The following is a 15,644-nucleotide window of genomic DNA, read 5'->3' on the forward strand; positions in this document are numbered from 1 at the left end:
ACAAAAAGACAACACGTTGAAGAGAAAACACAAGAATAGCAGCAACGCAAGAGAGTTATATCGAGGCTAGGTCATTGCTATGAATAGAATCGCCGGGAGCGTTCTGTCGACATCAAACCTCACAAATACGACGTCAAGCAATGCATGGATTAACAGACCGGCAGACAGACGGAATAAAACGGATAAATATAGAAACACAGATCAGTTAATGGACAGACAGATCGATAGACAGAAAGACAAAATATGTAAGTGTAGTGACAGAAGCTTCGGAACCATGACTACTCAAAAAGTTCTTTTAATTCTTAAAATTCACCGATGAATAAAAAAAAATGTACTTTTCACACAGCTGGTTAGTGAAATATTTAGAGAAAAATAACTACCTTATTGAAAAGGTTAGTGAAGAATAATCCAGCCTTCCTTGATTCTGCATTTCATTTCGCACGCAAAAATAATGTCAGATAGGAAAATATTATAAAGATGGACAAAAACAGTAGTCTATCAGAGTGATTCTTATAGCTAAGAAACATATATAAGAATAATCCACATTTCCTAACTTCCACGTCACATTTCACCAACCACGATAATGGCTGTGACTAAAAGTCGAAGAAATTCATTGAAGATTAGAGAGAGAGAGAAAAAAAAGAAACATAGAGCAAACAGCCAGTCAAACATTAAGATAAATGGTCCAGTCCTCAAGTATTAAACATCACTTTCACTGGCCAAAATAACATTTGCGTAGTCTTCCAAAATTTTCCTCGTCACATTTCACCCGGTTCAATAATGACATGTCCCGTGATGTTCCTCTAATAGGAGATGAACGGGAAATAAAGTATGAGGCTGATAGTTAGTGAAGGATCTGAGAAGTATGAGGTAGATAGCTAGTGAAGAATCTGGGAAATATGAGGCAGTTGGCTAGTGAAGGATCTGAAAAGCATGAGACAGATGACTAGCAAAAGATCAGAAAAGTATGAGGCAGATAGCTGGTGAAGGATCTGAGGGGTATGAAGCAGATAGATAGTGAAGGATCTGAGAAGTATACCGCGGATAGCTACTGAAGGATCTGAGAAGAATGGCTTTTGAAACATGCAGTCAAGAATGGTTGTCTTCCTAGATTTCCTAGCACTCTTTTGCAATTAATATATGATGGATAGAAAATCCCCCCCCCAAAAAAAAAAATGATATATATTGTATCTATACAAAACGTGTTTCAGGCATACAGTGAAACATTTACTGGATACTGACTGTTGAAACGCAAAAAGAAAAAAAAAGTGATCCAGTCCTGCTAAAATCATCGTTACCTCTCGCTGGCCACAGTGATGAAAAATACTAACATTTACTGCAGTTCACAGAGAGATAGACAAAAAGCATAAGCATGATTAAGCCAGTCAACGAACCAGTTAGAGAGGAATGATCCAGTCTTTCTAAATTTCCCTTCACATTTCACCGACCAAAATAATGAATGACGGATGTAAAATAACTTAATCGAGGGGAAGAGGCAAAAAAAGACCTTGGTTAAGTTAACTAGTAAAACATGCAACGCATAGTACTGAGGCTTTATTATTATTATTATTATTATTATTATTATTATTAATTTTCTTTTTTTTATTATTATTTTCTGGTATAAATCATGACACAAAAGAATGACAGTTTCTATAATTTTGCCTAATAAACTGATCCTTATAACACACACACACACACACACACACACACACACACACACACACACACACACACACACACAAACATGACCGAATCTTCCTCGATTTCGCTTCACATATTGCGAATCAAAATCATGACATATCCCCCCAAACTCTAATGTCAACTCTTGTATAGATAATTGTGGTAGGTGGGGGCGCTCACCATCCACTCACTCGATGTAGTGCTGCTGTCGGGTGTCTGCCCTTTCCTCTCCTCCATCCTTCTTTCCTTCCATCCTCTTCTGTCCTCCTTTCCTTCATTCTTTCCTTGTCCTTCTGCCTACGGGTAACTTTACACTCCCTCTTCTGTCTTTCGTTCCTTCATTCTTTCCTCTTCCTTCTGCCTGTGGGTGACTCTACACTGAGTGATAAGCCAAATGGTTTCCTGTACACCAGGAAACCGTTTACTACGCTGGGTGGTAACCATATAACCAAATTTTGGCGCCTGGTGGTTTAGTGGGTAATTATTACGCTCCAATGGGATTGAGCCGGTGAAGGTTTATATCCAAGGGATGGTTGGGGTTTATTGCTCACGTAATGCCACTCAGGATGAGTGAGGCTGGTCACTCTCATCTTAAATGTTGGGACCAACTGCCTAGCCCCGGGCTCCTACGCTCCTCATGGGGCAATGTAGGATTGGATGATGGATGGATGGATGGATGTACAGAAGAAAGTGTCAGCAGCAAATGAATTATTAGGAAAAGAAATGATCCAGTCTTGCTAAGTTTCCCTTCACATTTCAGGGACTGAAAATAACGACAGGTCCGAAAACTTCCTATAATTCATTGACGTGGAGCTCATTTCCATGTAAATTTCCTCCTCGCAGTTCACTTTGAGTTAAATCATAGTGTCTTTTACGCTGGTTTCTTCTGTGTGTGTGTGTGTGTGTGTGTGTGTGTGTGTGTGTCCTGTTTTACTGCTTTGTGATTATGCTCGGGGAATCCAGTGAAGATGTTTTACCTGTCTGATATATTATGTTGACCTCCTTCCCTTCTCATCGTGCCGCTTTCCTGACAACAGTGCTTTGTTATTTCGCCGATCTCCTTTAATACTCACATACTATTACTGTTCACTGATGATGCTGTAGATATGTGCTTTTAATATTTTCTTCCCGATATAATTACTATGTTAGTTTCTCTGATCTCACCCAATATATTTCATGCTCTTATTGTTCACTGATTATGCAGAGTTCTGTGATGATACTGCTGTCTTCCTCCCGGTATGACTTGCTTAAAACCTTCCCTTCTCATGATGTTCCTTTACTGACATCAATACGGTTTCTCTTACTCGACCTAATTTTCTACTCTATATATTTATTATGCTATTAATTTGGAATGTTGTCATCCTTCTGCATAAAATATCTCTCTTCCCCCTGCCATGGTGATATAGTTTACAATGCTGACTTTTATCCTGATCATGCTGCCTCTTTACTTATTAGGTATCTATCTACAGTATCTATTGTCAGTCGCCTTAATCCCCTACGGGGTGGCCACAATAAAACCGTCTCAACGTTGCCCTACCCTCTGCCATTTGGTTGCCCTCCCTTCAACTCACACCACCTCTCTCGTATTCTCTCTCCACTCCATCCCTCCATCTCTTCCTTGCCCCCCCCCCTCCTCTCCCTCTCCGTCTCGCTCATATATATTCATCACCTTAGTCTCACTTTACATTCTCTTCACATGGCCAAACTGTGTCCGTTTATATATATATATATATATATATATTTCCGCCTCCGGGCAAAGGCTTTAGGACCTATCCCAATGCCCAGTAGTCCTCCTACACACCGCCACATGTCACCATTTTGGCGCTAACACTCACAGTCCATAATAAATACATGCTACGGCTGGTATATTGGTATTAGCGGGGGTAATTTTACTACATGTTGGAGGGTCTTCTGATAGATCAGTAAAGTCTACTTTAATGAAATTCAGATCCTGAAACTGTTCCCTGCCCCAGCCGTGATTCGAACCTGGGTCCATTAGGATTGCAGGCCGCCTCTCTACCGATTCAGCCACTGTCTCCCCCAAAATGATGTCCAGTAACATACTGACCTACTTCCATTTTCATCCTGTTTCATTCCTGACAACGATACTATTATTCTTTCCCTGTCTCATATGATACGCTACTGGCTGCTGCTGTTCATTCATTATGCCATCCGTGTGTGCTGATAATGCTGTATCTCCCTTAGCTGACCGATTTCATTACCTTCTTATGCTGCTTCCTTCTTGACAACGATTACGGTATTTTTCCTTGATCTAGTCTAGTATACTACCTAAATGTTGCTGTTATATTGTAAGCATGTTACTAATCTAGGCTATATTCGCCGTCAGGCAACCTGTCTCTTAAGGCCCGCCCCCTTCCTGAAGTCGTGGCCCCGCCCATCCTCACCCACTCTACTCGTGGCAGGTGAGGAGCGGCGGGGTCTGTGAGAAAAGTTGCCTGACGGAGAGTAATAATGCTGTGTTTTTCCAAACATAATATGCTGATAACTTTCCTTTCCATGATTCTCTTTTCTTGACAACTGTGGTATGATTCTTTCCTGATTATTTCCTGATGTATTACCTAATTATTGCTAATATTCTGCGTTTATACACTAACTATACACTGAAAATGCTGTCATCTTTGGTATCACATCCTGGCACCCTTCCCTTCTCTTGGCTTACAGTAATGACTTTCACTCCCAATTATACTATCTTCTAAAATATACCCCGTTGCTAATAATGCTGCTTGTCGTTATACTCGTAGATAACGCTATTCACTATTATTTTGCTGTTTACCTGCCTTTCACATCGTAAAGCTTCCTACCAGACTTACACTAATGACTTTTTCTCCTCGTCATACTGCTTCCCCCCTCAATACAACATTGTCTTTTTCTCATAATATGCTAACTTCCTCCCCTCCTTTGTCCTGGTGTTTCCCTCCTAACTTAGACTGCTGACAAGCTCCCCGCCCCGCTTTCTCTCTCCCTCCGACATAAATGTTAACTTTCTCTCCTCGTTATATTGTTTCCCTCCTAATAAATTATAGTGTTCACAACTAACGTTGTCTTTCCCCTCTCATAATATGCTGACTATCTGCTCTTGTCCTGGTGCATCCCTTCTGACTTACGCTGCTGACTAGCTCCCCCCCCCCTCTTTTCTCCCTCCCTCCGAAATTATCTCCCATCTCTCTCTCTGCCTCATAACCCGTCTCTGGGAAATATTACGCCCCATTTTCACTCGCGCTTCCCTTCATAATACCTTCCATCCACCCACCCAGCCCCTTCCCTTCCCTCCCCTTTACACGTGCAGTACACCCTCCTCCCCTGCCTTCGACCTCTAACACCTTCCTTACTTACTCTCCCCTCCTTGTTTTTCTTTCCCTCCCTCCCACTCCTACACCTTCCTCCCCTCCCCTCCTTCCTTCTCGTCCTCATCTCTTCATGACTTTCCTTCCTTTCCCTTCCTTCCTCTTACTTACATACCTCTTCCCTCATCCATCCTTTCTTCTCTCATCTCTCCTCCCATCTTCCCCTTCTCTATCTCCCTGTCTCTCCAGCACTTTCTTCTTCTCCCCTCTGTTTTTTTTTTTTTGTCCTTTCTCCTTCTCACTCCTTGGCCTTCATTCTCTCCCCTCCATCATTCCCCTCCTTCCTCATCACTTCAGCACTTCCCTCCCCTCCTTCCCCCACATTCACAATCTCATTACTACACTCCATCATCTCCCCCATACTTCACTCCCCACATCTCCCACTTTCACTCCCTCCTTTCCCCCTCAACCTCCCTCCCCTCCGTAACTTCCTTCCTTCCTCCTGCACCTCACTTTTTCCTCTCCCCTCTTCCCTCTTCCTCATCTCCATTACCTCACCGCCTCGTCCCTCTACCTAGTCCTACGTCACAGTTATTTCTGTCTCCCTTTCTTACTCACGCACTTCCTGGCTCCTTTAATTCTCTCCCCCTCTCCATTTCTCCCTCCTTACTCTCACTTTCATTTCATCTCTTCCTCCTTTCGTTCCTCTTTCCCCTCCCTTCCTCCCTCATTTCTCACCTTTTCCTCTCTTCCACCACTTCTTCCCTCCCTCTCGCTCCTTCCCGTCCCCTCCCTTCCTTTTCTGACAAACTTACTTTCCTTCTCTTTCCCCTTGCTACTTCCTCTGACGTTTCCTCGCGTTTCTGCTTCCCCTATCCCTCTCTTCCTTTCCTTACCCCTTCCCCCCCATTCAACCACTCCCTCCCTATTTCTACATATTTCCACCCCTCTCGTGCTCTCCCTGTCTGTTTCCTCTTCCACCCTCCTTTTCTTTCTCTTCCCTTCTCTACCTTCCTTCGCTCTCTCCTAAGTTCTATCCCTCCCTCTGTTTATCCTTCCTTTTACCTGCTTTCCTGCTCCTCCCTACCCTTTTTCCTTTTCCATACCTCATATCCTTCTCCCTACCTCATACCTCCTCTCACTCCCTCCCTTCCTTTCGCCTTCCCCCCCTCCCTATCTTTCTCCTACCCCTACCTGTCTCCTCTCTCCCCTTGCCTTCCTCTTCCCTCTCCCTCTCGACCTCCCCTAACAACCTTCCCTTCTTTACCCTGCACGTCCCTATCGCAAACTTTCCCCTTCTACCTAAAGCACGGTATTCTTGTAGGGTTACGAGGCTCGCTATGCTCCATTTACTCTTACTTGGCCTAAAATATCCATCGCTCCATTACTAACTCAGCGATGTAGCAGTAGATTAAATATAGAATATGATGCTGGTCACGAAGTTTTACGGGAAGAATGCAGTGACTAGAGCCATATCATTTTTCTGCCTTTGAGCTATGTGAAATAAGCTGTAAAGGACGAATATCTGTGTCAAGTTTTGGTGTAAGAACTATAGAACCTGTTCCTTACGGTACCAGTTTACTTCGAATGCCGGTACGATACTATTCTAAGTGAATGATACCTCTACACAATACTAAAAAAGTTAAATGTTACATAAGAAAATATGGAAACAGAATAATCAAAATAAATCGTTTGGGAAGAGGTTACTACACTCTTTTCACCTGAACCTATCACAGATTCTCGTCCTTTTCAGCTTATTTTAAATAGTTCCGTGGCAGAATACGAGAATGCTACGCACTGCAACGGGTCTTCATCCTTTCCATAGCACTCCTTCTAGACAACACTCTTTTCACTCTAACTAGGTGTATAATTCCCATCTTCCCACCTTGATTACAGAGCTGTAATAACAGATTAACAGTAGAATATGATGCCAGTCATGGGGAAATGCTATGGAAAAGATGCTGAGCTGCGATACTGCCTTAATCAGCACATGGGCTACGGCAGTGGTTCTCAACTCGTTTCAGGCCATGGATCACCAGCCCAGTTAAAAAAGATATCGTGGACCATTTCATTTTTGAGTAATGATAAATAAAGCATAGACAACAAACATTTTGGTTAGAAATATATTTCTTACAAACAGAATTTCGAGAAATGATATAAAACAGTAGACAGTTGACATTTTGGTCTGAAATATATTTCTTCCAAACATAATTTCCAGGAAGTACATGAATACTTCTCTAACATTTTGCTGTGAAATTTATTTCTAACAAACAGAATTTTGAAATTATGTAGAAGTATACAACTAACATTTTTCTTTGCAACCAGACTTTTGGATTCTCTTCTCACTGACAAGCTTTTCAATGTTAGGAGTGGTACTTGATAATGCACAATGAATATCGCTTTCCACTGCAAGCCGATTCCTCTGTTTGGACTTAATGTGCAACAAATATGAAAATCTGCTCTCACACATGGAAATTTATGCAAATGGCAGAAGACATCTGACTGCATGGGTTGACAGATTTGGGTAAGTACCAATCATACTCGAATAATCAATACGAATAATACAATAAAATGAATGGCCAATTATTTTTGACAAAATTTTTCGTACTGAAATTTCAATAAATTTAAAAATATATGCACCAATCTTCAGTTTACTACCAAATAAAGTGAACGTCCTGTGGACCACCCAAAAAGTCACCGTGGACCACCAGCTGAGAACCACTGGGCTACGGGAAATAAGTTGCAAATAGACGAAATTCTTCTCCTAGTTAAAGAGAATGAACTATACTACCATATTCTAGTTTTGGTCTCTTGTTACTCCTCAGAATCCATGACGAAAGAGGGTAAATTAGTGAAGACAGTATGGGAAGCCCTGCAATCTAACGGGAATACGAAGCCTTGTTATACACCCGAGTCACTATCTTGGCTCCCTCTGCCTTAACAACTCCCTCATCCGGACAACTAATGCATTCACGCCGCCACTGCTTTCTCATTCAATTCCTCACTTTCTGCTGCCGGAGCTTCCCCTCCATTCTCCTCCTTTGTATCTCCTCTCCCACCTTTCTTTCCTTTCTCCTTTTCTCGGTCACACCCTCCATTCCTTCTCGTCTCGTCTCTCTCTCTCTCTCTCTCTCTCTCTCTCTCTCTCTCTCTCTCTCTCTCTCTCTCTTCCATCATCCATTCCTTAATCTTGTTCTCTCTTGACGCTCTCACTTGCTTCCCCATTTTCTGTTACCAGTTTCCTCCCATCCATATTCCTCCTCCGGTCTACCATTCCTACCTTCTCCCTTTCCTTCCTTTGCCCTTACAAAAACTACCCTTCACTCCCTCCCCTTACTTCCCCAACACATATAAAAAGTACCTTTCACTCCCTCCCCTTCCACCTCCTTCATTTCCCCCTCATCACTTCGATATCTCACCCTTTTCTCCTTATAACACTAACACTGTCTTGGTTCAACCTTCCTTCGCCTCTCCATTTTCCCTATTGCTTCTGTCTCTCTCCAAACCCTTCTCCCTTCCACTCCCCAACAAAACTATCCCTCCTTTCCTCCCTGTAACAAACTCTCTGCCATTCACCTACTTTTAATATCAATACCAACTTCGTTCATTCTGCCATCACTTCCCCTTCTTCCACCACCTATCAATCACAGCCTCCTTCCCTCTTTCCTCACTACTTTGCACTTACCTTCCACTTTCCCTGCTGCAAGGCCCTCCCTCTCGCTCATACACTGTACCTCCTTCAATTTTGGCTTCCTTCCTTCAACCTCCACAAACTCCCCTTCTCTCTCGCGCGCCTCTTTCCTCTCTCTCCTTCCCTCAACCTCATTTCCATTGCCTCACTACCCCGTCCCTCTATCCCCTCCTCCACATCATTTTTTTTTTTACCATCTTGGCTCACTCGGTTTTCATGTCCCCTTCTCCCTTTACCCCTCCATTCATCTTCCTCTCCTTTTCTCTCGTCACTTGCCTAAGAAAACAGCTCCTCAGTTCCTCCCAGTCCCTCCTTTCATTTCCCCTCACTCCTACTTTACCCCTGCTTTTCTTCCTCCAGTTTCTCAACCACTACAGTACTGATTTTCCCATCCTTTTTCCTTTCGCTATGGGACCCTTTACTTCCCTTCCTTGTAACCCCAGCAGTGTAAGAATTGACTGCATTTATCCCTTGTTTTCCCTCACCTCTTTGGCTTCCTTCCCTATATTTTTCCCACAGTCCAGTACACAACATCCCCTCCATCTTCCCACTATCAGACTTCCTCCCCTTTCAGTCCTTGCAATAGCAGCACTATCTTATCTCACACTGCCTTCACATCCCCTTCCCATCATCCATTTCTGTCTCTTTCTCTAACCTTCCACCCTCTATATACCTACACAAGCCCTACGCCCCAACAGAACTATCCCTCACTTCCTCCCTTTACCAGACCCTTCCTTCATTTTCCCTTGCTCCTTCTGCCTGTTTCCCATATACCTTCTTCTTACTCCCCTACAGAATTTTCTTTCATTCCTAACTCATTATGTTGGCTCACGCTTCCCTCACCTTTCCTCCTCCTCTCATACCTTCGATATTCTTCCCCTACCTTTCTCCCTCCATTTCTCCATTCTCGTACGGAACAAATCCTCTGTTTCTCCACCTACCATATTCTCTCCCCTTCCATTCCGTGTTGCACCACTCATTCGCTACACTGCCTCACACTGCTTTCACCACTACTCACTCTGATAGCCAAGTATTCACGCTAGTACCCCTTATATTCAGCCGAATTCTCTCTCTCTCTCTCTCTCTCTCTCTCTCTCTCTATCTGTCTATCTATCTATCTTTACACACACACACACACACACACACACACACACACACACACACACACACACACACACACACAAATATACATTCAGTACACATAAATAGATAGATAGATACATACATACATGCATACGTACATAGAGAGATATAGATACAGACATAGATATACACATAGACAGATAGATGGATAGATAGGTATAGATACAGAGATATACACATAGATAGATAAACAGATGGATACAAACAGATTTTTTTGGGGGGAACACCCGAACAGTCTAACATGTTATACTATCTGACTCTACATTCTACGTCTTCTATAATCTATCTGTTGTTAATCATTTCTAACTCTACCATATTTTAGCTACTCTACACATTAATTTCTCAGTTTTCTTCCTTCTCAGTATTCTATTTCCTTCACAAGCTTACGCTCCCACCTTCCTTCTGCTCTGTATTCACGCTGCTTCCCCACTCTTTGTCATACCTACTCTACGGTCATCCACCCTACTTCATGTTAATTTACAGACCACATACCTTCTCCTTAATAATCTTCTCTCTCTTTGTTTTTTTCCTCTTGTATTTCCATCCTTCCTTTTTAAATCGTGTTTTTGTTTTTATTCTAAATTTTCTTTTTACCCCTTCCATGTAGTGATCCATTCTTTCTTGGGTTTCATTTTCTCTTGTCTTTCTACCAATCTTCTATACTAACCTCTTTTGTGCTAATTCTCTCTTCTTTCCATCAGTCCCCCTTCACAACCTTCTTTCGTTTTTCATTCTCTATTTTCTTTCTAGAACTCAATCGTTCTCATCGTCTACTGTTTTCATTTTCTCTTTTCTTTCTATCTCTCCTTTTCTATAGGCCGTCTCTGTTGTTTTCAATCTCCTCTTGCTAACTCTCCTTTGTACGAATCATCTCTTGTTTTCATGTTCTTTTTTTTTCTTTCTTTCCTGTGCTCAGATCGTCCCTTGTTTTCATTCTCTATCTCACCTTTGTATGAAGCGTCGCTTTTGTTTTCATATTCTCTTTCTTTCTGGCACTTCCTTGTACAGATTGTCTCTTATTTTTATTCTCTCTGTTTTTCCCATTTCTTCACTGAACTAATCACTTTCCTTCCCCATCCATGTCTTAACTGATCTTTTCTTCATCTCTCCTTTTCTTTCCATTTATCCTAGTAACCTTACCTTTTACCTTATTCATCTCCCTTTTAAATGAACATCTTTGTTCCTGAATACTTATTGTCATTGTACTGTACGTAAGTTTCTAGTCATTTTCAACCTACTTCTAGTTTTATCCCTCCAATTAATAACCTTTGTACTCTTCCAATCCCCATTACATTCAGCTTATGCACTTACCTTCTCATCCCTACCTTTCACTGTACTTGACCCTCCATACTCTTCCTTCCTCCCATGCATTCAAACACTGAACTTACTTGACTTTCACTGCACTCTACTACTGAACTTATAGCGTCTCCATTACATTCAACCTCAGAACTTATTCCACCTCCTCTGCACTCATCTTCTGAACTCATTCCAATTGCACTGCACTCAGCCTCGGAAACCATTCCACCTCCACTGCACGAAACCTCTGATCTCATTCCACCTCCAATGAACTCAGCTTCTGAACTCATTCCAGCTACACTGTATTCAACTTCCATACTAATTCCCCCTCCACTGCACTCAGTTTCGAAACACATTCCACCTCCCTTGCACTCAACTTCTTTACTTATTCCCCCTCCACTGCACTCAGCCTCAGAGCTCATTACATCTCCATTGCCCTCATCTTCTGAAATCATCGCACCTCAGCTGACTCGGTCTCTGTCTTACTTCACCTCCAACATATCTCAACTTATTCAACCTACACTGTACTCTACTTCCTTAGAAAAACTACCTCCCTCTATTTATCCTACCTTCGCTGTACTGAAATACCAGTCCCCGCCCCGAAGGGGTTCGGGGACGGGTAGTGTTTTCATTCGGTGTGTCTGTTTGTTTGTCTGACTGTCTGTCTGTTAAAAACTTTACGCGAAAACTACTGGTGCGATTTTTACTAAACTTACAGGGATGATGGGCTATGACATTCCAATCACCTGATTAAATTTTGGGCCAAACTGGGCCAAGGCCCAGGCTGTAGGCCCAAAAAATGTAAAAAAAAAAAAAAAATCGTTTTTTTCGCCATAACTCCTTTCCAATTCGTCACATCGACATGAAACCAAAACATAAAGGTGCATCTTTCAAATCTGCATCCTATAACATGCCTCATTACATATGGGGGGTCACCCCCCAGTTAGCGGTAGGGGGCTCAGTGTTAGGTGGGTCGGGCCTAAAATTTCAAATGGGCATATAATTGTCAATTTTCATCCGATTTACTCCAAATTTGATGTGTGACATCTCTGACTAGATATCCTGTTGCGTTTATACGTCAGCATTAAAATGACTGCCGGGGACGGGTTTACTGTGCCTTGGCACAGCTTCTTGTTACTACTGTAATTTGCTCCAACTGTATCTACATTCTCTGTTATCTCCCCGCTCCCTCAGACGGCATGGGAGACTAGGGGTATCGCTCCATAAATGACATGGAGAGGTGTATGGTGCCACGTGGTGCGAGTATGAAAAACTTCAGAGGTGTTTGGTGGCATGTGATGCGAGTATGAAAAACTTCAGAGGTGTTTGGTGGCATGTGATGCGAGTATGAAAAACTTCAGAGGTGTTTGGTGGCATGTGATGCGAGTATGAAAGACTTCTTGGCCTATCGGAAATGGTTGCCTAGTCAAAAAATTCTACCTCCACCCATCCTCTCTACTTATCGTACTTCATCCATTTTGGTTCTTAACCCTCTCATGATCAGAACAAGTCTATCATTCTATTCCAGATAAGGTCAGGCAGTCTTTCTCCAGCTAAGAGTGAGTCATAGAATCCCGAGTATACTGCCATCAACAACCCTCCAACAGTCGGGTCGGGACAGCTCTAGTATTATATTCCATTTTAACGACAGACCATAGTTTTTAGCTGAGAGTATCGACAAACCCCTCATGGTCGCAACATCTCTAGTATGGTAACACGGCAAACGCCAGACGATTTTCTTCAGCTAAAAGTGTCATAACAACATAAGAGTGTTAACTAATCTATCTTCCCCGCCCATCCCATCCCCAGAACCGCCTGTACGCTGCTGGGCGAACGTAACGAAGAGACAAGAGTGAAAAGCGATGACTGAATACGTACTCGAACTTCGTACCAATTCAGTCTCCATGCTCTCTCTCTCTCTCTCTCTCTCTCTCGTACACGTCCCGTCAATGGTCTCTGTTGATGCATGATTTTTTAAAATGCAATCAGTCAACGTCCTATCTTCAGTTGTATTCAGCCTAGCGCTAGTGCATTCACCTTGTCTATAATGTATTCAGCATCTGTACTAATCAACTTCCTCTTCTCTCCCTTTTTGTTCCACCCAACTACTCTTCCCCCCACCCTCCTCGAACACCCTGCGTCGGACGTGGGTGACGAGACAGTATGAATGAGAAGCAGGGAAAGAGCCAAATTAACCTCTCCATCCCGTCTACGGAGCAATCCACCTCCATACCTCATTTGCCTCCACCGTGTGCTTTCATCTTTCACTATTCTCAATCCCTGTGGTATATTCCCTCCAGTGTACTGCAGCTCCACATTCACCTTACTTCCAATGAATTTTCAGTGACCCTACCTCCACTGAACGTCTCCTACCTCCATCAACTCATTGTCCGTACTCATACTACTACCGTTATATCTATGCTATCAACGTTGTACTTAATTGCTGTATTAAACTACTTCCTCTGCTCCACCCCCGTCCCTCCAAAACAACTCTACTAATCTACCTAATCTCCCCCACCCCTCTCCCCCAGAACTACCTACACTGATTGACTCTTCCCCTACAAACACCTGTACTAATCTACCTCCTTTCCCCAAGAATCATCTGTACTAACCTTCCTCCTCTGCCCTACCTTTCTCCCCCAGAACCACCTGTACTAATCTACCTCTTCTCCCAGAACCACTTGGTCTAATAAACCTCCTCTGTTCTACTCCTCTCCGGGAAAGCCACCTGTACTAATTTACTTCCTCAGCCCTACCCCCGGTTCCCCAGAACCACCTGTACAAATTGACCTCCTCTCACCGAGAAACACCTGTACTAATTTTCCTCTTCTCCCCTAGAACCACATGCACTAAGTTACCACATCTCTTCCTAAACCACGTGTACTAACTTACCTCCCTTCCCTCAGAACCAGCTGAACTACTTTACCTCCTCTCCCCCAGAACCACCTGTATTAATTTACCTCCTCTCTCCCAGAACCACCTGTACTAATCCACCTTCTCTCCCCCAGAACCACCTGTATTAATTTACCTCCTCTCTCCCAGAACCACCTGTGCTTATCCACCTTCTCTCCCCCAGAACCACCTGTACTAATTTATCTCTTCTCTCCCAGAACCACCTGTGCTAATCTACTTTCTCTCCCCCAGAACCCCCAGTATTAATCGACCTCATATGCCCTACCCTTCTCCCCTAGAGCCACCTACACTATTCTACTTCCTCCCCCCCAGAACCACCTGTACTGATATACCTCCTCTCCCCCATCCCTCTCTCCCAGAACCACCTGTGTTGGACGGTGGTGACGAGGAGGTGCGAGTGAGGAGTGGAGAGTCGACCAACCTGACGTGTCGTGCCCACGGCACCCCCACGCCGACCATCAGGTGGATACGGGAGGACTACAGGCCCATCAGGCTCTCCAGTCAGATCCTAGGTAACTCACTGGCCCTTATTCTTGTTGATCTGGCAGGATTTCTACCACCTCTTCCTTATCAGTTTATTTCTGCTTATGGCATATCAATATTTTAGTCTTTTTTATACCATGTCACTGTTAAAAGGAAAGAAGAGGCACGTAAAATAACACTAGGGTAAAACAGGCAAAAAAATAAAAAAAATTAAGAGGTGTTTGAAACCTCCTAATGTGACAAAAACACTGGCCTGTAACTCTCACTGCTGTACCTCATACTAGGGACTTAAGTATACTGATTTTATGAATTGGCACCCTCGTCCCTGCCTCGATAATAAATAATTATAGTTATTGATTCCGAGTGTAACCACATTATCATCACTGTCTTGAAACTGAACTATTATTTTCCTGATCATCTGTGCCTATCCAGCACACCCACTAGAAAATTATTTACACGGATTCTATGCATAGCTACATTTTCTTTCTAGTCTTGATACGAGCGAATTACTTATACTGATGGTAACAAGAACCATAGTCTCTCATTCTTGCTCTGAAACATCTCATTCCCACCTTGCTCTGCTTGACGATAGAAAGTTATTTTCTTATTCTTATACTAAGTACACACAGTCTGTCATTCTTGCATTAGGACAACTAAATTGATTAAACAAGTGGTGCCAGGCGCAACAAACTTCGCCCGACAGCAGTTACTTAATTGCTGTTAAATACCGACTCGTTTCTGCCATTCAGTGTCAGTGCACAATTAAAGTCTATGGTAATGGAGCAAAATGTTTTCAAGTTACGCCCTCAGATAATCCCTGATCTTGCATTTGACCTTTCAAGGTCCCTCAAGGTCAAAGGTTATGCAACCAAATGAAAGCCCTTATGAGACATCCTATATCTTGGTAATAGTAAATATACCTGTCTTCAACGAGTTTCGAGTTATATCCCCCTGAATATCCGTGACCTTGAGTTTGATCTTTCAAGGTTACTTATGGTCAGAGGTCAAGGTACCAATTAAAAATCCATATGGGATTAGTAAATCCCATATGTGGATAATAATAAATATCTATATCTTCAACCAGTTTCGAGTTATAGCTCCATGAATATCCGTGACCATGAGTTTGACCTTTC

At 42.8% G+C, this 15,644-nt stretch overlaps 1 protein-coding gene across 1 annotated transcript in view; it reads left to right on the top strand.

The window, feature by feature from the left end:
* LOC145396565 (hemicentin-2-like) overlaps window positions 1-15,644 on the top strand; it is a 198,385-nt gene that overhangs the window by 44,418 nt on the left and 138,323 nt on the right. Inside the window, exon 4 of the mRNA XM_080269940.1 lies at window positions 14,388-14,540. Within this exon, the coding sequence (XP_080126066.1) occupies window positions 14,388-14,540 (153 nt within the window). The remainder of the gene's footprint in view (window positions 1-14,387; window positions 14,541-15,644) is intronic.

This window comes from Coenobita brevimanus, chromosome 38 (genome assembly GCF_032717465.1).
Source record: "Coenobita brevimanus isolate Jiangsu-jjx chromosome 38, ASM3271746v2, whole genome shotgun sequence".
NCBI lineage: Eukaryota > Metazoa > Arthropoda > Malacostraca > Decapoda > Coenobitidae > Coenobita > Coenobita brevimanus.